We start from the raw sequence: 23,730 nt of genomic DNA, 5'->3' as shown, positions 1-23,730 counted from the left end.
CTCAGTTTCGTTTCTTTTTATGGCTGAGTAATATTCCACTGCGTATATGTACCACATCTTCTGTATCCATTTGTCTGTCGATGGACACTTAGGTTGCTTCCATGACCTGGCTGTTATAAATAGTGCTGCAATGAACATTGGAGTGCATGTGTCTTTTTGAATTATGGTTTTCTCTGGGTATATGCCCAGTAGTGGGATTGCTGGGTCATATGGTAATTCTATTTTTAGTTTTTTAAGGAAACTCCATACTGTTCTCCATAGTGGCTGTATCAATTTACATTCCCACCAACACTGCAAGAGGGTTCCCTTTTCTCCACACCCTCTCCAACATTTACTGTTTGTAGATTTTTTGATGATGGTCATTCTGAACAGTGTGAGGTGATACCTCATTGTAGTTTTGATTTGCATTTCTTTAATAATTAATGATGTTGAGCAGCTTTTCATGTGCCTCTTGGCCATCTGTATGTGTTCTTTGGAGAGATGTCTATTTAGGTCTTCTGCCCATTTTTTGATTGGGTGTTTTTTTTTTTTTTAATATTGAGCTGCATTAGCTGTTTATATATTTTACAGATTAATCCTTTGTCCATTGATTCATTTGCAAATATTTTCTCCCATTCTGAGAGTTGACTTTTCATCTTGTATGTAGTTTCCTTTGCTGTGCAAAAGCTTTTAAGTTTCATTAGGTCCCAGTTGTTTATTTTTGTTTCTATTTCATTTCTCTAGGAGGTGGGTCAAAAAAGATCTTGCTGTGATTTATGTCAAAGAGTGTTCTTCCTATGTTTTCCTCTAAGGGTTTTATAGTGTCTGGTCTTACTTTTAGGTCTTTAATTCATTCGGAGTTTATTTTTGTGTATGGTGCTAGGGAGTGTTCTAATTTCATTCTTTTACATGTAGCTGTCCAGTTTTTCCAGCACCACTTATTGAAGAGACTGTCTTTTCTCCATTGTATATCCTTGCCTCCTTTGTCATAGATTAGTTGACCATAGGTGTGTGGGTTTACCTCTGGGCTTTCTATCCTGTTCCACTGATCTATATTTCTTTTTTGGGCCAGTACCATATTGTGTTGATTACTGTAGCTTTGTAGTATAGTCTGAAGTCAGGGAGTCTGATTCCTCCAGCTCCGTTTTTTTCCCTCAAGATTGCTTTGGCTATCCGGGGTCTTTTGTGTCTCCATACACATTTTAAGATTTTTTGTTGTAGTTCTGTAAAAAGTGCCATTGGTAATTTGATAGGGATTGCATTGAATCTGCAGATTGCTTTGGGTAGTATAGTCATTTTCACAATATTGATTCTTCCAATCCAAGAACATGGTATATCTCTCCATCTGTTTGTGTCATCCTTGATTTCTTTCATCAGTGTCTTAAAGTTTTCTGAGTAGAGGTCTTTTATCTCCTTAGGTAGGTTTATTCTTAGGTATTTTATTCTTTTTGTTGCAATGGTGAATGGGATCATTTCCTTAATTTATCTTTCTGATCTTTCATTGTTACTGCATAGGAATGCCAGAGATTTCTGTACATTAATTTTGTATCCTGCAACTTTACCAAATTCATTGATTAGCTCTAGTAGTTTTCTGGTGGCATCTTTAGGATTCTCTATGTATAGTATCATGTTATCTGCAAACAGTGACAGTTTTACTTCTTCTTTTCAGTTTCTATTCCTTTTATTTCTTTTTCTTCTTCCAAAGAAGAAGCACTACCTGACAGCACTATTTACATAGTTTTTTGCAAAACTATGTTGAATAGGAGTGGCAAGAGTGGACATCCTTGTCTTGTTCCTGATCTTAGAGGAAATGGTTTCAGTTTTTCACCACTGAGAATGATGTTTGCTGTGGGTTTGTCGTGTATGGCCTTTATTATGTTGAGGTAGGTTCCCTCTATGCCCACTTTCTGGAGGATTTTTATCATAAATGGGTTTTGAATTCTGTCAAAAGCTTTTTCTGCATCTATTGAGACGATCCTATGGTTTTTATTCTCCAATTTGTTAGTATGGTTTATCACACTGAATGATATGCATATATTGAAGAATTCTTGCATTCCTGGGATAAATCCCACTTTATCATGGTGTATGATCCTTTTAATGTGTTGTTGGATTCTGTTTGCTAGTATTTTGTTGAGGATTTTTGCATCTATATTCATCAGTGATATTGGTCTGTAATTTTCTTTTTTTGTAGTATCTTTGTCTGGTTTTGGTATCAGGGTGATGGTCGTCTCATAGAATGAGTTGGGGATTGTTCCCTCCTCTGCAATTTTTTGGAAGAGTTTGAGAAGGATGGGTGTTAGCTGGTCTCTAAATGTTTGATAGAATTCACCTGTGAAGACATCTGGTCCTGGACTTTTGTTTTTAATCACAGTTTCAGTTTCATTACTTGTGATTGGTCTGTTCATATTTTCTATTTCTTCCTGGTTCAGTCTTGGAAAGTTACACCTTTCTAAGAATTTGTCCATTTCTTCCAGGTTGTCCAGTTTACTGGCATAGAGTTGCTTGTAGTAGTCTCTTATGATCCTTTGTATTTCTGCAGTGTCTGTTGTAACTTCTCCTTTTTTATTTCTAATTCTATTAATTTGAGTTCTCTCCGTCTTTTTCTTGGTGAGTCTGGCTAAAGGTTTATCAATTTTGTTTATCTTCTCAAAGAACCAGCTTTTAGTTTCACTGATATTTGCTCTTGTTTTGTTTCTATTTCATTTATTTCTGCTCTGATCTTTATGTTTTCTTTCCTCCTACTAACTTTGGGTTTTGTTTGTTCCTCTTTCTCTAGTTCCTTTAGGTGTAAGGTTAGATTGTTTATTTGAGATTTTTCTTGTTTCTTGAGGTAGGATTGCATTACTATAAACTTCCCTCTTAGAACTGCTTTTGCTGCATCCCATAGGTTTTGGATCATCATGTTTTCATTGTCATTTGTCTCTAGGTATTTTTTGATTTCCTCTTTGATTTCTTCAGTGATCTCTTGGTTATTTAGTAATGTACTGTTTAGCCTCCATGTGATTGTGTTGTTTATGTTTTTTTCCTGTAATTGATTTCTAATCTCCTAATGTTGTGTTTGGAAAAGCCACTTGATATGATTTCAGTTTTCTTAAATTTACCAAGGCTAGATTTGTGACCCAAGATATGATCTATCCTGGAGAATGTTCCATGTGCACTTGAGAAGAAAGTGTAATCTGCTCTTTTCAGATGAAATATCCTATAAATATCAATTAAATATATCTGGTCTCTTGTGTCATTTAAAGCTTGTGTTTCCTTATTAATTTTCTGGCTGGATGATCTGTCCATTGGTGTAATTGAGGTGTTAAAGTCCCCCACTCTTATTGTGTTACTGTCGATTTCCTCTTTTATAGCTGTTAGCATTTACCTTATGTATTGAGGTGCTCCTATGTTGCGTGCATATATATTTATAATTGTTATATCCTCTTCTTGGATTGATCCCTTGATCATTATGTAGTGTCCTTCTTTGTCTCTTGTAACATTCTTTATTTTAAAGTCTATTTTATGTGATATGAGTATTGCTACTCCAGCTTTCTTTTGATTTCCATTTTCATGGAATATCTTTTTCCATCCCCTCACTTTCAGTCTGTATGTGTCCCTAGGTCTGAAGTGGGTCTCTTGTAGACAGCATATACGTGGGTCTTGTTTTTGTATCCATTTAGCGAGACTGTGTCTTTTGGTTGGAGCATTTAATCCGTTCACATTTAAGGTAGTTTTCGATATGTTTGTTCCTATTACCATTTTCTTAATTGTTTGGGGTTTGTTTTTGTAGGTCCTTTTCTTCTCTTGTGTTTCCTACTTAGAAAAGTTCCTTTAGCATTTGTTATAGAGCTGGTTTGGTGGTGCTGAATTCTCTTAGCTTTTGCTTGTCTGTAAAGCTTTTGCTTTCTCCATCAAATCTGAATGAGGTCCTTGCTAGGTAGAGTAATCTTAGTTACAAGTTCTTCTCCTTCATCACTTTAAATATATCGTCCCACTCCTTCTGGCTTGTAGAGTTTCTGCTGAGAAATCAGCTGTTAACCTTATGGGAGTTCCCTTGTATGTTATTTGTCGTTTGTCCCTTGTTGCTTTTAATAATTTTTCTTTGTCTTTAATTTTTGTCAGTTTGATTACTATGTGTCTTGGCGTGTTTCTCCTTGGGTTTATCCTGCCTGAGACTCTCTGTGCTTCCTGGACTTGGGTGGCTGTTTCCTTTCCCATGTTAGGGAAATTTTTGACTATAATCTCTTCCAATATTTTCTCGGGTCCTTTCTCTCTCTCTTCTCCTTCTGGGACCCCTATAATGTGAATGTTGTTGCGTTTCATGTTGTCCCAGAGGTCTCTTAGGCTGTCTTCATTTCTTTTCATTCTTTTTTCTTTAGTCTGTTCCACAGCAGTGAATTCCACCATTCTGTCTTCCAGGTCACTTATCCGTTCTTCTGCCTCAGTTATTCTGCTATTGATTCCTTCTAGTGTAGTTTTCATTTCAGTTATTGTATTGGTCATCTCTGTTTGTTTGTTCTTTAATTCTTCTAGGTCTTTGTGAATCATTTCTTGCATCTTCTCAATCTTTGCCTCCATTCTTATTCCGAGGTCCTGGATCATCTTCACTATCATTATTCTGAATTCTTTCTCTGGAAGGTTGCCTATCTCCATTTCATTTAGTTGTTTTTCTGGGGTTTTTTCTTGTTCCTTCATCTGGTACCTAGCCCTCTGCCTTTTCATCTTGTCTATCTTTCTCTAACTGTGTTTCTTGGTCCCCAGGCTGCAGGATTGTAGTTTTTCTTGCTTCTGCTGTCTGCCCTCTGGTGGTTGAGGCTATCTAAGAGGCTTGATGGGAGGCTCTGGTGGTGGGTAGAGCTCTCATTTACCAGTTTTATTTTACATAGGATGCCTCATTTACTAAAACCATAGATTCCAAGTTGCTCCATGAAAAATGTGATATTCTTAGCTGTCAACATTAGGGAATTTCCTCAATCACATTTTTAAATTGATTTAATGTGTTATTTTTGAAAACATAAGTTGGGATATCACAAAATGGACTTAGCCTGCAGAGGCTTACTTTCAACCAGAGAGCTCCATTTCCATGTTCCGCTTAACAGAACCCAAAATGATCTTCCTTCCCAAACCTCTTCCTTTTCCTGCACTATCTAAGAAAAAGTAACCACACTCTACATAGTTCCCTAAGCCAGAACCCTAGCAGCCATTTTTGCTTCTCTTTTCCCCTTCCCGCTCCATATCTAGTCACTGAGCACTTCTATTCTACCTCCCAGATGACCTCAGATCCTTTCCCTCCACTCCAATCTCTGCCACTGCCTTTAGTTTGAGCCCTCACTCCTCTTAGATGAATATAAAGTCTCTTAATGGGTTTTGTTGCTTCCATCAGTCCTACTTATTCTCAAGCGTGACCTCACTACAAACCACCTGATAGTGACTCCTTAACTTCACAACATTCAATGGCTCTCATGTTTCTGGGAAGAAAACCAAGCTCTTTACCCCAGCATCTACTTGGGGTTAATAGATCTAGGTTTGAATTTCAGGTTTAAGTACTTTGCAGCAGTGTGACCTCAGACTGTTGGGCTTTCTAAGCCTTTGTTTTCTCACCGTGCCTGAGGTCACTGAGGGCAGGACTATTTTTCACACACGGGTGCCTGGCATGTAGGAGGGACTAATCAATGTTGAATGAAGGGAAAGTATTTTAAAATCCACATCAAAAAATTGTTCCTCCTTAAAAAAAGAAAATCCTGATACACTATGCCACTTCCAACCAAATCTGACTTCGACCTTTATTTTCTGATGATCACAATAAGGTGCCTTTGGGGATCCACACAATCAGGGATCAAATCCTGGCCACACCCCTGAGCAATCATGTGACCTTGGGAACATTACTTAGCTTCTGTAAAATCTGTAAAATGAAGGTTTCTGAGGATTTTGTTCCCGAGGGTTAAATGAGTACCTCACTTGGAACGGGGGCGGGCGCATAGTGTTTGCCAAATGTTAACTATCGTTATCATCTTCATCAAATCAAGACCGTGGTACTTCACTTTGTGACTCTCAAGTTTGTATGAGAAAATCGTGCTTTATGCGTTGTTGTTGTTGGCTAAAGTAGGGAAACCTGGAAACTCCTGCCGTGGAAGAGAGCAACAGGCGAGAAAAGCGAGTTGCTGAATCCCAGCGCCTCAGAGGTGGGAGGGAGGAGTTCGGTCCCTAATTTACTGATGAGGAAGTGGAGGGGTGACGTGTCCTCGAGTCTCATTCAAGACACAGCCACAGCTCTTTATTGAGAGTAGGACCAGGGCCCCGGGGGTTGCTATGGTTAAACTGTAGGCGGAAACTAACACTCTTTGGAAGGCAAGACAGGAGGAGCATTCAGTTATAAAAAACGGTCAAAAATTGGGGTGAAACTAAGTTCGTTGAGCAATACATCAAATGAGTCAACTGTGGACCCGGTGAAAGCGAGTTGCTAACTGAACTGGCATTTTACGAACAGGGGCTTTCTACAGAGCCCACTGACTCAGGACGGCTTCGATTAACAAACTCCCGCGGCGCCTCCCGCAGGACCGGAAAGCTCGGAGCGCGAGAGATGAATGGAAACCAGAGTCTGGGGCACGCCGCTCGGGGGGCGGGGCAGCCGCGGGCGGGGGCGGGGCATTGTGAGTCACATGCCTGCGCTCTGAGGAGGGCGCGTGGAGGGAACTCTGGTCATGATTGGTCCGTCGTAACCAGGTAACCGAAGGACACATTCCGGTAGGCAAGGGCCGGCCGGGCTAGCTACTTTCAGTCGGGAAGCAGCAGCGGAAGGAGGAGGAGCTTCGGCTGCGCTCTCTCCCTCAGTGGCTGCGCGTCTCAGCACTTCTCTGGTTCCCAGCCCTTTTAAATAAGCGGGTCTGGTCACCGCCCTCACAGACTAGTTGGTTCCGGGGAGGCGGCGGCGGGGGTGCGGCCGGGGCCGGACCCCTGCCCGGGGCCCAGCGGCTGGGCGGGGGTGCGGCCGGGGCCGTACCCCTGCCCGGGGCCCCGGCGGCTGGGCGGACAGGAGAGCGGCGGGCGAAGTTGCGTCTGCATGTGCGGCACAGCCCCGGCATAGCCCGGGGCTGCCAGTGCCCGCCGCGCCATTGTTGGGGGAGGGGGCGGCTTCTGAGCTCGGCGGAGTCGGGGGACGAGCGGAGGCGGCGGCGGCGAGGAGTGAAGGCGCCCCATGGGGAACTCGCTGTGTTGTTGCCTGTCCCCCAATGCCAGCCCCAAGTCGGGCCGGCGCAGGGGGTCAGCGGAGCCGGACTGCGAGTCTGAGGTCTACAAGGCGGCGGCCGGGAACGCGGTGGCAGTAGCTCCGGCGGCGGCTACCGTGGAACCCGCCGAGTTGGATTTCGCAGGTGGCGAAGGCCACCACCTGCAGCACATCAGCGACCGGGAGATGCCCGAAGGTAAGAAGCGGCTGACGCGCCTCGCCCCTCGCGGGGTAGGCGCCGTCTGCTCTCGGGCTTACCTCTGGCCTCCGCCGCCCCCAGGGTCCCCCGGGAGGGAGACGCCGCCTAGGGCTCCTTCTTGCCCGGAGTTGGCTCTCCCAGGGCTGGGCACCGGGGACGAAGGCTGGCTCTGCTTGGCGTCCCCACCCCTTATTCTTTACCAGTCGCGTCCGGCCAGTCTCCTTCCCTCTTCCCTACCCGAATGCCCAATTCTTTCCCCCGTTCCCATTTCCCAGCCCGGCCTGAGACCCTCCAATCCGCGGCCCTTCCTGTTCGTGGTTCTATTTAACATCTCGTGGGACTTAGCAGAGACTTTCTGGTGTATTCTCTCTTTTCTTAATGCAAACTTAAATACTCTAACTTCGGCGTATCCATCCCGTCTCCCTATCCAGATGGTACCTAAGCGAAGGAACTAGGTAAGGGCCTGATGACAGACTTCTATTTGTTAAGGTAGTTGATACTTGAGACAAGACAAACATTAGAGGATTTGTCATTTAAATTCAAAATAGAGATGGACAGAGTCAGTGTGGTGTTCTTAACTAAAATTCTTTGGATTTTAATGTTTTCAGTCGCCCTGATAGAAGCTACTTTATCCCTTCTAACTATAATTTGAACACGATAGGAAAGAAAATGGTGGGAGAGGGGCTTAAAATAACTGTGAACGGTGTGAAACGTTACTGCCACGGCTGCAGAGAAGAGTTGTTGGGTTTTTTTTCTTTACCAAAGGAGACCCCATGGAGTTCTGATTACTTTTAAATTCCCACTTTGACACAAGTATGTCTTCAGTTGCACAGCCTTAACCGACTTCTTTTGCACGTTGCCTGTTCTAAGGGAGGGGTGAGGTGGTTCCTGAGACTGCTGGACAGAAGTTTCAAAGGAGAAAAAACAAATTCAGATTGTAATTTGTAATATAAAGGTTTGGGAGTTAACATACCACATCCATCCTGCAGAAAAATGTCTCCATGGCTCCCTCCTCCTCCGCCCCCCCCCCAGTAGAATACTATTTAACTTTAAGAATGTTCAGGTAAAAGTTCTGAAGACTAAGTGGCTGGGGGTGGGTGTTGTCGGGGAGGAGAGGAGAGAGAGAAGAGAGGAAATGTTTTGATTTTTGCCTCTAGAATTTTGGAAAGGGATGGCTCTAGGTTAAAAAAAAAAAAATTTCTGGGTAGCATAGTGGCACTTTAATAAAGACTGTTCTTTGAAGTATAAAACATTGTATCATAAAGATGTTAAAGCCCCACTGGCCCATTTGTTTCATTTAAATGCCAGAGATTATTTCATTATTTCATAGACGAAATGTCTTACAGCTCTTCTATTTAAATTTTAGTTGGGTTTATTTAATTTCTTTAAAAGTTAGAATAATTAAGCCTGTGGATTCACCCTTATGATGGACGTGGCTTTGTAAGTGGAAAGTACTCCCTTTTCAGAATCGTTAGATATTGTGAAAGAATGAACAAATTATGTGAATTAATTGTAGCTTTAAACACAAAGCATGTAAGTACTTGTGAAAACTGCTCTGCTTGTTGCTATAAGGTAAGCCTCTAAATGATTTTTAAAAACAGTTAGTAGTTGGCTAGTGTAGGATGAGAGACGAAAATTGGACCTTTATAGAATTCTTTTAAGATTTACAATGCATTTTCTTGTGTATTTCACTCGGCCCTTCCATCTACAAATAAGGCCCGTATATATTCTCCCTCTGTTGCCGATGAAGAAGCCAAGACTTAGAGATCTGAAATGACTGTGTAACACAGCTACTGAACAAAAGAGACAGACTTGGGAGGTGGTAGATATGCCAAATTCAGTTCTTGGGATGCTTAAGAAACTGTTTAGAGTGCACCTTATATTTTATTATAATTTATCCATAAGTTAGGCCTATCTCAGCATACTCCAGTTTTGATTATTGCCATTCCAGTTTATTGTACACAACTCAGAAGCAACATTTACCTCTCCATTCTCTGTCTGTACATACATTGCAATGGATATGAATAAAGGTAGAAGTCATGAAATAGCCTAAATTTATCAGTCAGGTAAACACGTTGATATAATTTAAAGAGTTTGTTCTGGTGAAATCCAATTGAAGCCGAGAATGCCCTGGACAGAGGGACATTAGGGGAAGCTGGTAAGCGGGCAGGTAAGGTACTAAGCATTTAGCATACGACTATGTATGATAAGGAAGGAGTGCTAAATCCGGAACTGGAAAAATAGAGTTCATGAGTACAGAATTTACCTTTTTATGTTTAACATGATTGTTAAAATTTCATTTCAATTTGTCTTTTTTGGGGGGGCATTCGATAAAGTGATAAGAGAAACCTCAATTTCAGCATTTGCCTATTAATTAAGTTTCCATAGAAACAAGGTCAGAACACCAAATATAAAGTACAGGCACATTGGAAGTTTGCTCTTCATGTCTTTATTTCAGACAATTTTGTATCAGTTTCCCTGGAAACTGAGAAATACCTACTCAGATATAAAACATTTTGGCTTTTCTACAGTGAAGAATTATTTGGTTACTTAGAGAAAATCGTACATAAATGATGCTCTGTCTTGTTCTTCAGAAACATTGGAGAAGAACATGATTTCTTGAAGCCATCTCAAAAAAGTAACTCCTAAGAACGTAGTATAGATTTCAGATAGACTCAAAAGAATTTTTTACTACTTTGTCTTTAACAGTATATCTAATATAACTGATGGTAGTGTCATAATAGAAAAGAAGATGCTACGGTCCTATTATCTGATTTTCCTTTTATTCATCAACTTTTCATACAACCTTTATGTTCTGACCTTAGGAGCTTTGCTAATTTTCTGGTGAAAGGTGCTCTCTCAAGTGACCCCTACCTCCCATCCCCCTGAAGAGTGGGTAGGGAAGGAATTGGCAATATGATGTGGAAAAACCTCTGAGCAACAGATCTTTCCTTTTTTTGGTGACAGTATTAATGAACATTTGATGTGAAAGATTGAGAAAACACAGAAAAGTCCTTCACTCACACTCAGAATATCCAGAATTTTTATTAATATTTTGGTGTTGATTCTTCCTGAACCTTTTGTATGCATATAAACATAACATTGTGTTTATTTTACAAAGATGGGATTGTTCTTTATGTGCCACTTTGTAACTTTGTGTTATAAAGAAAAGTAACGACATGAAGCTCCTGTAACCGTGCTGACACCTAGAGAGTGCTCCAGGGTGATGTCTTTCCATGCAACTGCGCATAGCTCTACAGCCTGCCTTTTACCAACTGTTTACTGTGCCATCGAATGGTTGGAGCATAATTCATTTACCCAGCCTTTATGGTTGAGCATCTTTTATAATCCCATTATAATGCTTTATTCAGGGGACACAGATAAAAACTGATGCATTGTATTGATACTTCCCTATAGCATTCTGATTGTACACTTTGTCTTACGACTTAATTAAATTCATAGGGTGAGTCATTTTGTAGTAAAGGTATTTTAACATTAAATGTTCTTTTCCCAAATTAAAGTTACCATTGATTTTTCACTGAACATTAGATTTCCTCTTTTAGGTTTTCGTGGTTCTTGGTAACCTGTCTTGTGTCTTTGATTCTGAGTAACTAAACTACTACTCTAAGAGATCTGAAATTAACTCTGGTCTTAGGTGACAGACACATCAAAAGACAGCATTAGAAGAAATCTTAGATGATGTGGGAAAATTGGGAGAACCTTAACTGGTTTTGGGTACACTGAAACATGATTATTAGGCACCATTCCAGAGGCAGGACAAACAGTGGTTAGACAAGACAAAACCCGTATCCTAACTCAGGTCCTTACTTTCTAGAGGTGCCTGGGGGCTGACGACACAAGAATAACATCAGGTAGTGAGAACACTAAGAAAGAAAATGAAGGTAATGGGCTGGGGAGGAGGACAGTTTTACAAGGGGTGGTTAAAGACAGCTTCTCTCCTTAAGCGACCCATGAGCAGTCCTAGGAGAGCCATGTGAGGCTGTGGGAGAAGAGGCTTCTGTGCAGTTCCTAAGAAGGGAATATGCTTGATGCGTGCCAAGGACAGAAAGATGGGTGGCTGCAGCTGAGTGAATGAATGCCAGGAGGAATATGGGGGATTAAGACCTTGTATGCCTAGTGGGCCTTGACCAAAAAATATGAATTTTAGTCTAATTGTAATGGGAAACCATTGAAGGATTATATGCAGGGGAATGATGTTAATTCTTAGAAAAAGGGAAGGGGGGTAGAGAGGGCGGAGGGAGATCAGACCAGCTACTGTGTGAGAATAGACTGTAAGGGTGGAAGGAAGCAGAGAGGGAGACCAGTTAGGAGGCTGGTGCGGTAGCTCAGGTGAGAGCCAACAGTGGCTTGAACAAAAAAGCGATATTAATAAGGGTCTAAAATAGGCTGTAGTATATAGATTGCTCTTGCATTTCATTTGATTCTCACCATGTTCTGAGTTAGGTAGTGTAGGAGTTCTTCTCTTAGGTATAAATTGAGTTGTCCAAGGTTTTAAAAATGAGTATTGATAGAGAGTAGGACTGTAAATTCCAAATGCATGGCATATAGGAACAGAATTTATTGTTGACATTATGTGAGCTTCTTTGGAATACTACCTTTTTTCTCAGCCTTTTTTGTTGTTGTTGTTTTAGTGTATTAAAGTAATAAAACTTAAGAGTTAAAACAATAACACTGCGTAATGTGAAATGAAATGAAGGTAACTTGCAACCCAGAAAGGTTCTTAAAAGTCCAAGAAACTGAGTAAAGTACTCTTTAGAAATATATAAAGCCAGGTGTACTTACCTATGTGTCACCTCTCAGTCATGATCACTGTAACACTGATTGAGGATTAAAATAAGGCAAAACTGAGAACCAGGGTAGAGGCAGGTACAGAAGCAGTTGGAAACCAGAGCTGGGAAGTTTGGAAGCCAGGATTGTCCGAAGCTAGGAAAGCAGGATCAAGGCTTGGGTGAGCAGTAGCCTGGCAGGTGCAGGAGCCTGCTGTGTACCCGCTGGTGAGGCAGCCCAGCTCAGGGCTGGCTGGCAGGAACTCCCTGACTGCGGTGGAAAGTGTGGACGCAAAGAGATGAAATCATCAGTTTACATGGTAATTGTAAAGATTGTAATGTTTGTATTATGAGCCATAAAACTAATACACTGTACAGTATAGGGATGCTAGGGCAGTTCAGTAAATGCAGTGGTTACCGTTAAGTAAACTGGTGCTCAGCAGTTGGCCCAGAAACTGCTGACATCTCCTGTTTATTTGGAATATATTGAAATCAATATGTCGATATTAATCGCTTTCTGAAATATGCTGCTTCTGTCAGATGCTTTCTTGGTCACTTCCCTCTCCCTCTAATATTTTAACAAGGACAAATCGTTTATCGACAGTTTGATAGCATAGTTTTAACACTTTTAGCCTTCAGTAATGCATTTCATTTGTTCTAAGTTGCCTATGTTTTCACACTTTTAACAACTGCAGTTGAGATGGATCTTAACAACTGGTAGAATCTTAGATTGGAGGAAAAACAGTATTCAGTGTCGGTGGTGTTTTACAGGTTTCCTCTGAGGAATGTTTACATGAAGACGGAGTTTAATTTTTTTTTAATCATACTTTTTCTACATCGACCTATCATGCTGTCAAATAAGTTGCAATTTAAATTGATAATACAAAAATGATGGGTCTTAAAATACAGTTTTAATCATAACCCCTAATCATGAGCTCAAGAATATTTCTCCTGGGTAAAACATCCTTAGAGGTTTCTAAAGAAATAACTTTCGGAAGAATCCATGTAATTTCCTGAATGCACAGTAATTCCCTGAAGTCTCTAAATTACTGTGTGTGCATGTGGTGGGGAGAGGGATGAGAGGGATGGTGGGTGGTAAAGCTTTGCTTAATAGTTGGCAGTCTTACCTTTGTGATAGTGAAGAGTGTGGTAGGTTTTATCATAGTCTCCTTAGGCTCTTGGGAAGATAGTTCATGGGAAGTGCAGAAATATTGTGTGTATGTATGAGTTTACTGTCTAATGGCTCACATGTCCATTCTATAAGATAGTGATGTGGTATTTTTCATTAGCAAAAAGTGCAAGTTATATAGAAAACTGTTAGTTATATAGGCTATAAACAAAAGATTAATATTTTCTGAAAACCTCATGCAAACTGACAGCAGTAGGGCCCTGGTGTTTACAGTACATTCAAATGATAGGCCAACTCACCAAAGTGGAAATAACACTGATAACTGTGGGAAAATGGTCAAACTGTAATCAAAAGAAATACAAATTAGATCTACAGTGAGGTTCCTCATTCATATCAGTAGGAATTGTTTTTTTTTTTTTCAAGTATCCAAAGCAAGGGTAGGAACTCAAAATGTCATGATTGGTAGCATTATACTCTAATGTGCCCCCCACCTTCTTTAGGAAGCAATTTAGCATTGTACATGGAGCCGTGAAAGTGATCTAATCTTTTGGCTTAGTCATTCCACTTCCGAAGATCTTTGCTAAGGAGATAAAACCATTATTTTAAAAAACTATGTACATGAAGATTTTCCTCATAATATTTTAAGAATAGAACTTTGTAAGCACCAATCCCCAGCAATAGGGGATTGGCTAAGTCCAGTATAGGAATAACACTTGATGGGCCAGTGTGTATTCATTAAACAATAAATATGCAACAGTGGGGTGGAGAGCGCTTGTTAGTAACAAGAAGACATAAATTGTACACTAATTAGAGCTTTTTTTAACGTATAAGAAAAGCAACTAAAAGTAACGGTTGTGAATCATTGTGTGTTAATGATTGTGAATGGTTGTGTGTAACTTTTAAACAGAGCATCGTTTTGTCTCATGCAGATTTTTGTTCATGATATTTGTTAAAGGAATGAGCAAGTGACTTTTACCTTTCCCCACCTTTAGTGTGATCATCAGTACTGCTGATTAAGCAGGTCTCCTTCAGTTGCAAGTTAAAAGAACATCACAGAGTTAAGCACTACTTGACCCAGGAGTTAAATGATCTCCTCAGTTCTGCTCTCCTCTGTTGATGTCTCCTGAAAAGCCTTTCCCCTCATGATAGCAAGGGGAGTGTCCAGCAGCTCAAGACTAGCTAAGGATCCTAGAGTACAGTTCTGCCTTTCTCTTTTCTTGGCAAGTCCCAGGACAGCTGTGATTGATTGGCCGGTCCTGGGTCCTGTGCCTCCCTTTGAACCCCCTAGGATAGAGTAGGGAGAGTGCCAGCTTTTTTCTGGTCACTTGGGCTAAGTTTACTTTTTTTTTTTTTGCATGTTGTCATTTCTTTTATCCCAGCCTTCTTGACTTTTGTATTTAGATCTGTAGTAGCACATCTTGGTTTCGCGGGTGTGTGTGTGTGTGTGTGTGTGTGTGTGTGTGTGTGTGTGTGTGTGTGTGTGTTAAAGCTTGCTTCTCTTTGATTCTGGCACTTAATTTTCCTGGACTTCCATTGAAAATTGTTAAGTTTTACCATGCCATAGACACTGATAAATAAGACAGCTACTTTGCAAACATTTCTGCTTATTTTTTAGATTCAAATGTAGTCTATTTACTTTCTTTTTGGTATAGGTAAGTAGTCATGAATTCTTTCGGAAGCTATAGGTTAGAGGCAGCTGTGAAAGTCTCTGCCTGCCATTTTGTGTACAGCTGAAATAATTTATTTTCCCATTGTCTTAATTTTTCAAATATGTAGGAGAAAAAAACTTTAAAATAATTATATGGGTCTTTTACATAAAAATGTTGAATAGAATATTTTCTCCAAAAGCAGCTTGATAAACTTCAAATTCAGTGAAGGAATTTTCATGAAGAACAAAGCAGTTGGTTTAGCTCTGTAAATTACTAGTGCTGGCAATGACATTAAAATGGATGGCTCAGATTCCTGTTAAAACGGGAAGTCCAAAATTACTGTTCGTGCCAAATTCTTTCTGGTTGGGAAAAGGGGATTCTAGGTAGATACATTTGTGAAATGCTGGGTTAGACAGAATTCACTACTAGACTAATTAGTTTTTAATATATCAATGTGTGTATTCTTTGGATTCTCTAAGAGGCAGGGATATATTTGTATTTCACTTTGACCATCAAAGCCATCTTTCAAAAACAGATCAGTTATTATGTGGTTTGGGAAATAATTGGCTTAACCATTACTCTTTATCTGAATCTTGGTCCAATTTCTTAAAAGATTGGTTAAATGGTTTGAGATGGACTTTGCTGAGGAAGTGTCATAGGGCTTTGATGTTTGTTTGTTTGTTTGAAACAACAACCTTACTATCCTGTGTGGTAGCTTGTGCTTGTTTTGTATTTCTGCCTAAATAGAAGACGCTATCCCACCTTGGTGCAAGGTGGGCTACAGGCAGACCCACCTTTTCGTGTAGGTATGGCCAAAATTTTTTTCTAGTAGCCCTATGATCTGCTCCAGAAAGTACTCTTATTGAAGCCCCAAATTAATCATGCAGCGTGGAATGAAGTAGTGAGTTTAGCTTTGGAAATAGAGGGCAAAGTTAAAAATCACTCTCATGGAAGTGTTCCTCTAGATTAGAACATTGAACTTTTATGTAGTCCTCTTAAATCTGCCATGATGAATAGCCCCCAGATAAACCACAGCCAATGAAATGAGTTCATTTGTTGAATGGAGTTAGAATTAGCCATTTGATTGTCTGAAGAACATTTGCCAAAAGCAACTCACTTCGTTTTGGCATATTTGATATATTGAGCTGGTATCTGACAGTAGTTGGCCACAGCATAACTTGCTTCTTGAGACTGTTCCTGGAATGTGCTAGTAATATCAGCTTTAAAAGAGGGTGACTGAATTTTTAATTGATAAATAGGAGGGGAGTCACATATATGATTCATCTAAAAATGGCATAGATTATTTAGGTGCAAGTTAAAGAAGTCTAAGACATAGCCATGGTTTTACTCCACATGTATGGAGAGTTTCTACAATTTTGCTGTTTCCCAATAGAATTTTTATATTGTGCCTTTACTAAAATTGCCTTTTTGTCATTACTAAAAGCTCTTCTCAAGACTATTAAAAGTGGTTTCAATCAATGTGTAGCTATCTTTAAAATCATGTATTTTTCTACTCAACTAAATCACCACACCTTTTTCTCTTCTTCCTATACAGACTTAGCTTTGGAACCAAACCCTTCTGACCACCCAGGGGCAAGCACCATTTTTCCGAGCAAATCTCAAACAGATGGTAAGGCAATGCTTTTTTTTCCCTGAGAAAAAGAGTGAAAACTGTTTTTGTTTTGTGTATTATAGGAGGTATTTAGAAAAACTCTTACAGTGGTTTAAATGTTTCACTTTTTTACGTATTCACTTGTCTTATTTTAATATGTTGATGATACAGTTTCCTTTAGTTGTCAGTGTTTTAGGGAGGACAACACTTAGACTATCTGTTTATACATTTTGCCACCTCTTTATCAACATAGTCAACTGGCCACATGATTTAGATGTGGTCTATTTCTCCATGCTACTTTGTCCTTTTCCCCTTGCTCCGAAGAGCACATATGTTAAAGACAAATGATAGGGTTTAGGTCACAGTTAGGTTTTCATTTGATCAAATCAGAAAAATCAGTTGTTATATGTGGGAATTGAGCCTTGTGATTTTGGCCCTGTTTTACACAGTGTTCAACCAGACGAGCCTATCTCACATCCAGATTTATGCTACTCAGAACTTTTAAGCTATTCAAAACTTTCTCATCCTAATGTAGTGCTGTGCCAGGGTAATAAGAGCAACATGCCATATGGGGTTTTCCAGAAGATTATCCTCAGCATGTGAAACTCATATACATTTCCTGTGTCCTCCTTGTTTTAAGATGAGAATCAGAACCGTAGAATTTTTTGCACTCCCGCTTGCCTGCTTGTCTTCCTGAATGTTATGTTAAATCCTAGTTTATTTGCTAAAAAGCCATACGTGACCAAGTTTTTCAGTTGATTACGAGAGCAGGAATACAAGAAGTGAACATTCCATAATATTTAAAGTGATGCAGCACAATAAAAAACGGAGGTTTGGTTTTTTGTTGTTGTTGTTTTGCTTTTGGTTTTTTTCCGTTAGATCACTGGTTTTTATAAAAGGATATAACTCAGGAACAGCCAGATGGAAGAGATGCATAGGGCCAGGCATGGGGACAGGGCACAGAGCTTTGATGCCCTCTGCAAGGGTACTACATGCTCACCAACCTGGAAGCTCCTGGGGTTTCTAACTTGCATTTTTCTAGTGTGTGTACTTGAGCCACTCATTTCTGGTTAGGATTGCTCTATTTCTCAGTTTCTTCCAGAGCCATGAGCTGCTCACATGTAGAGGGGCTCTGGAGACAGTAAAAGAAAAGCTGTCCCATGCCTGTCTCTCTCTTCAGCCTTAAGGAATCCGTGCCTGTGATGCCTGTCTGGAGTTAAAGGAGGCAATGTGAGCAAGAGTGTGGCCTAAGACCCTCTTCAGGCTTTTATTCTTCTGGCCTTTGTTGGAGCAAAACCGTTTTGTGTGCTGTAGATATGTTCATTTAGGTCAGCACACTCATTTTAAAATTTACGTTTAACATAGGTTACTTTCCAGTTGTGTATTTTTTCAGTAAGGTATTTGAGTAGGTTACCATTAAGTGGTTCAGGATGCTTCCAGAGATCCTGGTGCGTTGGGAGATGAGTGCCTGGCCAGAAACTGGTTCGTAGAGTTGTCATCTGTAGATTGTGGTTATTAAAGTAAGCTGTGTGTAAATGAAGACTTAGAAAATACTCCTGGCTAGTAGTTCAGCTATGCAGCAGGTACATTTTTTTATTAGCTAAGTTTCTCACCTGGCCTAATTTGCTTTGTCCTTTTCTTTTGTAAATGGGGAGTCTTTCATTTGTGCCTAATACAGAATATCTATTAGGTCAAAAAAGTGAAACTAAGTTTTTAGATTTTATTTATAGGACTCATCTTGCTGGGTGATTTAAATTATATATTTTGTTGGAAATTATTTTAAAAAATAGAATGGAATTCTATCTCATTTTGTTATTGGTAATCCATCAGATAATTAGTGACTACCTTTATTTTTCTATGGCATTTGTATCAGAATTCATCAGTTAATTTTTTTTATTCTTAGTGCGGGAAAAGAGGAGGAGCAACCATTTCAACCATGTAAGTAAACAGTTGAAAAGTTAAGAAATTAATAGTTTGAATTAAAAATATGTCTGCCATGATTCCTAAAAAATATGATGGATCCAATACTGTTAGCATGGACCTCTTTTTTGTAGATTTTCTAAATCTCTATTTTCCTAATTATCAAATGTATTCAGGAAAGTCTTTGACTTAGTAGTGCCCATTTTTTAAGGGTTCTGACATTTACGTTAAATTTCACTAATACGGTTGTAGTATAAAGATCTGCCTTAAATTCTTTTGCCTTATTTTTTTGATCTTATTTTTTAACCAAAGTAATAAAAGTATAACAGGTAAGTTAATTTTTAGCACTGTCCATTGACTTCTTGTCATAGCAGGTGAAAGCTGAGCTTCTTCGCTCCACCATGACGTTATTTCCCTCCCTGTGTTCCCTCAACATGTATCAGTTTTTATTAAATCAGAATCAATGTTTACATTACTATGACTCTGCAAATATTGTGCATTGCTGAGCCATAGAGTTCTCTGACTGTGCCTCCTCCTTGTACACCCTTCATTCTTTTTCTTAAATATTAATGAAATTGGAGCACTTCTGCACTTCTCTAGGATAACCCAATCCCCCTTTTCCTAGCCAACGTGATCTCACACAGCCAAATGCAGTAAGTAGCTCCCTGCCCGGTCTCCCTGCTTTCACATTCTTCATTTTTTCTGTGGAATTAATTTCCTGACTATATTCACTTGCCTGTTTTCTAACAGCTATTTTTTTCCCCAAATGTTTTAACATTTGTCACATGCCTATGAAAAATATTTTCCGTCTACTAAGCCACATCTGTTCCATTTTTTTCTTGGAGACACTTTGCCCCAATCTTTTGTCTTCCTACTCCCATATAGACTAGTGTTCCCCTAGGCCTGCTCTATGCCTCTTTTCCTGGGATATCTGTGTGAAGTCATCTGGGATCTCACATAACTCTGCTCTCTTATGTTGGATCCCCTATGTCCTAGATTCTGTTTCCCTCTTGTCTTGCTATACTTCCTTGTTTTACTGGAGCACATTTTCCTGGGAAAAGGGCACATGGGCAGAACGTTTATAGAGATCTAGCCTCTCTGAAACTCCTTCTATTTGATAAAGTATAGAATTCTCAGTTGAAACTAATTGTTGCCGTTCTAAAGACATTTCCCTCTCATCTTCTCATTTACACTGTTGCTCTTAAACCTGTTGACATTGTATGGTACATTGTACATGACCGATTTTAGTCATTTTCCCCCATCCCTTCCTTCTCGGGAACCTTTTAGTACCTTCCCTCTCCCTGGGATTTTGCAATTTCATAATTTGGTTTGGTATAGACCTTTTTTGTGTGTTTCTTTGATATTCTGTTTTTTTCTTCCAGGTTCCTATTATTCAGATGTTGGAAGTCTTAGACTTACCAGATCGCTAACTTTTTTCCCCTCCTGCTTTGCATTTTGTCTTTTTGTCCTGCTTCCTGGAGATTTCCTTGACTGTGCTCTAATCCTTCTATTGAATATATTGTTTTGTCTACCTTATTTTCAATTTATAGAGTTCTCTTATATCCTGTCATTCTTTTTTTCACTGATGCAATTTCAAGTTTTCATTTGCTCCTGAGTTTTTATCACTCCCATCAATTCCTTCTTCCTGTTTTGTTTTTTTTTTAAAGCGTCCTTATATTTTATTTTATTTATTTATTTTTTGGCTGCATTGGGTCTTGGTTTCTGCACGTGGGCTTTCTCTGGTTGCGGTGAGCTGGGCCTACTCTTTGTTGGGTGCGTGGGCTTCTCATTGCAGTGGCTTCTCTTGTTGCAGAGCACAGGCTCTAGGGCGTGCGGGCTTCAGTAGTTGCGGCTCATGGGCTCTAGAGCGCAGGCTCAGTAGTTGTGGCGCATGGGCTCAGTTGCTCTGTGGTATGTGGGATCTTTCTGGGCCAGGGCTCGAACCCGTGTCCCCTGCATTGGCAGGCGGATTCTTAACCACTGCGCCACCAGGGAAGTCCCATTCCTTCTTCCTGTTTTGATCTCTTACTTGTTGGGGGCTTCCCTCAAACGCGTGATGGTCCTTGGCTGTCTGTTAAGATCTAATTGGAAGCATCACTTGGACAACTCGTTAACTGATGGGCCTCACTGCAAGGATTTGGGGACCACGCCTCTGAACTCTGAGCCTGCCTTGGGTTCTGTAAGACAACCTGGTTTTCTTGTTCCTGTCCTAGTCACTCTCTGTAGGTACCAAGGTTGTGCTTCCTCTGTTCTGCCATGTCAGTTACCACTCCTTTATCTAGTCTTTTCACCTTTCAAACATTAAAAATCATCTGCTGTTTATCCTGTCTTATGTATAGCTTTTTTAAAAAATGCCTTTAATTCTAATGAGATGATATCTGAAAGAAGGGGGAGAGGAAATAGATTTGTGGTCAGTCTACTCAAACTTAGATTTATTCTTTGAATATAGGTTCTGAGTTTGAAGTTTAATGCAATATAATTAACGATATTAATTCAGACAATATTTTTGATTATACCTATAATTAGAATATTATACTTTTCTACTAAGGCCTTGAGTATGAATTCTATTCAAACCACTCACCCTACCATATTGTCCATTAATGTGCAACATAGATGGAGTATTACAGACTTTTCAGTGAAAGTCATTGATTCTTAATAAACGTATCCAAAACTTGTGAAAAGGGGGAAGAAAAAAGTGAACTTCAGCTTTATTCTCTCTTTTTTTTTTTTTTTCATTTATATACTTTTATTTGGGAATGTTTAAATCAATACAGAGAAAACGAAATTTCAGAGACAATGAATATCATTAGTTTGGATATCATTACTTTATTATAAAAGAAACACGGAAATTATTTACAGGATGAAAGATTTCAGAACTTCAGTGGCAGCTTCACGTGATGCCATTGGGGGAACGGGCAGCTTCACGTGATGCCATTTCAATAGTGACTTATTTTAGTCGACATATTTTCCAAGAATGTCACCATCTCTAAATAAGAAATAATCCTTGTCATCTAGAACTACTTTGGTGCCTCCATATTCTGGGAGAAGAACTTTATCTCCAACTTTCACACTAACTGGTTGAATGTCTCCACCCTTTCCTTTAGAGCCTGATCCAACAGCTACTACCATTGCTTGCAATACTTTTCCTTGCGATTTTTCTGGAAGCATAATGCCTCCTTTGGTTACAACTTCGGGTGCACTTCTTTCAACTAATACTCGGTCAAAGAGGGGAAGAAACTTTCTAAATGCCTGTCCTGCCATGACTCGGGTTGCCGCACTTCGTACTCTCGCTCTCTCCAGCTTTATTCTTTTAATGGGTTAAAATCAGAGGCGGTAGGCACAATGGGAAGAGTCATTGGGTGGGGGCAGGATTTCAACAGGTACTTGACCTTTAATGATAAGCTTTGAGGGTTGTTACTTACTAGCCTCCTAGGTATGATTATTTTCTAGTCTTCACCATTAAACCTGCAGTCTACTAAGCAACCTTTCCCCTTATAAAGATTGTAAAAGTCCATGTATTTTGTCCTTAGTGCTGAATGAAGATAAATACTCTTCTTCAGTGACCAATTGAAATAATACCTGTGAACATTAAACTGTCAGTAGTGTTTTTTGCTACTTGTTTTTTTTTTTTGTATTTGCATTTTATACCCTTATGTGTGTCAGTGCAGTTTATTGAGGTTGTGAGCCAGCAATGGTAAGGCTTTAATCATAAAGGACAGTTATCTTAAATTTTCAAGCAAGATGAGAGGAAAGTAATCTGCTGGCAGCTAACATATCTAGGCTTTGCTCAGAGGCTTCAATTCTGCCATCCTTTAATGAACACTAGATGCTGGAAAGTTTGAATAGTTTCAGGAGTAGGCCTGTGGAAGTGTTTCTTTTGTAGGATCGAGCCAGTAGACTGTAAGTTGCTGATACAACTTAAATGAGCCCCCATAGGACTCTAGAGCACATCTAATTAAAAATTTTAAATGTTTTAGCAGTAATATTTCCAAAGACAAATCCATATACATTCATAATAGAAAAAAAAGTTTTTAATAGAGGAAAACAGGATAAATAGCACCCAAAGCTCTACCAACTAGTCTATATTTTGGTACATTTCCTTACTATTTTTATTCCCCTCATATATATAGATTTTTGGTCAGCATTGACTTTTATTACGTGTAGTGTATGTCATATTATACCCTAATAGTAGTGACCTTAAAAGATAACCTGCTTCGTTTAGAATCAAAGTATTTGAATGAGTGAATTTTCATTTTTCATGCTGTATCTGTTTTTTGAGATTCTAAAATTACACATTAACCAAATAGCTTAAGGACCATATCAGAGTTTTAGTTTAAAACATTTCTAGCTTGAAGGAGAAATTAGTCTTCCAAATAGTGATACTGTTTCAAATATGTTACATCTAGAACTTTTTGTTAATAAGGAATAAGTGGCTTTGCATAAAGCATCTGAAACAAGCAAAATGGTGTTTTATATATGCCATTTGGATATTTCTGATTATTGGATACTGGCAATTTTTATTTAAATGCTCTGTATTTTAAAAAGCATCAACTAGATTTTCTCCCTGCCTCACCTTTCATGTATTTGTGGAGGACATTGATGGGAGAGTGTGACAGCATGGTGAAAACTATTTTATATGAATAGGAGGAAGGAAGGCTCATCTGAATTAGTAAACAAACAAAAACCAAAACCAAAACCCAGCTTTAAAATTGTTCGTATTCTGTGGTATTAAAGAATGCTACTCTTCCTTCCAGTGGCTTTCAGTGATTGGGATTTGGTTATTGGCCTTACTTTAAGGAAGAGAGTTGTCCTAACATAGTTTAGGCCATTTTAGTATTTGACTATTGCCGTGTTCATGGGCTCTTCACAAATAAATGGATACTTCTAAAGTGTTTTAAAGATAGTTCATTCTCTAGAGGGTCTCAAAAAGTTCTTTGTCACCTATCCAACACCACTGTAGATAAATTCTCACGAATTTGTACCTTTAGTAAGATTTACCTCCAGTTGTAACTGATCTTAAATAATTTCTCAAACACTTGTCGAATCCTAATTTGTCCCAGATTCTGTGCTCAGTAGCTGGAGGTAGGAGAAGAATCTTCCTAACCTGGAGAAGCTTGTTTACTTAAGAGGGTGGTACTATGCAAGCAGCTGAGACCATGGAACAGTTGGTAAATTAGATGTGTGAGTGTGCAGAAAGTGAGAAGTTTTGTGGTGTGCCTGCTGGCAAAGGGATCCTAGAGGCAGATGG

At 39.5% G+C, this 23,730-nt stretch overlaps 1 protein-coding gene and 1 long non-coding RNA gene across 2 annotated transcripts in view; both read left to right on the top strand.

Moving 5' to 3' along the window:
- LOC309662893 overlaps window positions 1-23,730 on the top strand; it is a 188,716-nt gene that overhangs the window by 147,265 nt on the left and 17,721 nt on the right. The gene's annotated exons all lie outside the window — the stretch shown is intronic.
- The window catches only part of LOC309662892 (cyclin-Y-like protein 1), a 34,430-nt gene continuing 17,721 nt past the window's right edge, over window positions 7,022-23,730 (top strand). The window contains exons 1-3 of the mRNA XM_082466123.1: window positions 7,022-7,382; window positions 16,506-16,580; window positions 18,466-18,500. Coding sequence (XP_082322249.1) covers window positions 7,157-7,382; window positions 16,506-16,580; window positions 18,466-18,500 — 336 coding nt within the window. The 5' untranslated portion in view covers window positions 7,022-7,156. The remainder of the gene's footprint in view (window positions 7,383-16,505; window positions 16,581-18,465; window positions 18,501-23,730) is intronic.

This window comes from Balaenoptera physalus (assembly GCF_965194825.1).
Source record: "Balaenoptera physalus genome assembly, chromosome: 6".
Taxonomy (NCBI): Eukaryota; Metazoa; Chordata; class Mammalia; order Artiodactyla; family Balaenopteridae; genus Balaenoptera; species Balaenoptera physalus.
Note: the sequence above shows the minus strand (reverse complement) of the source record. Positions and strands in the feature narration are given on the sequence as shown.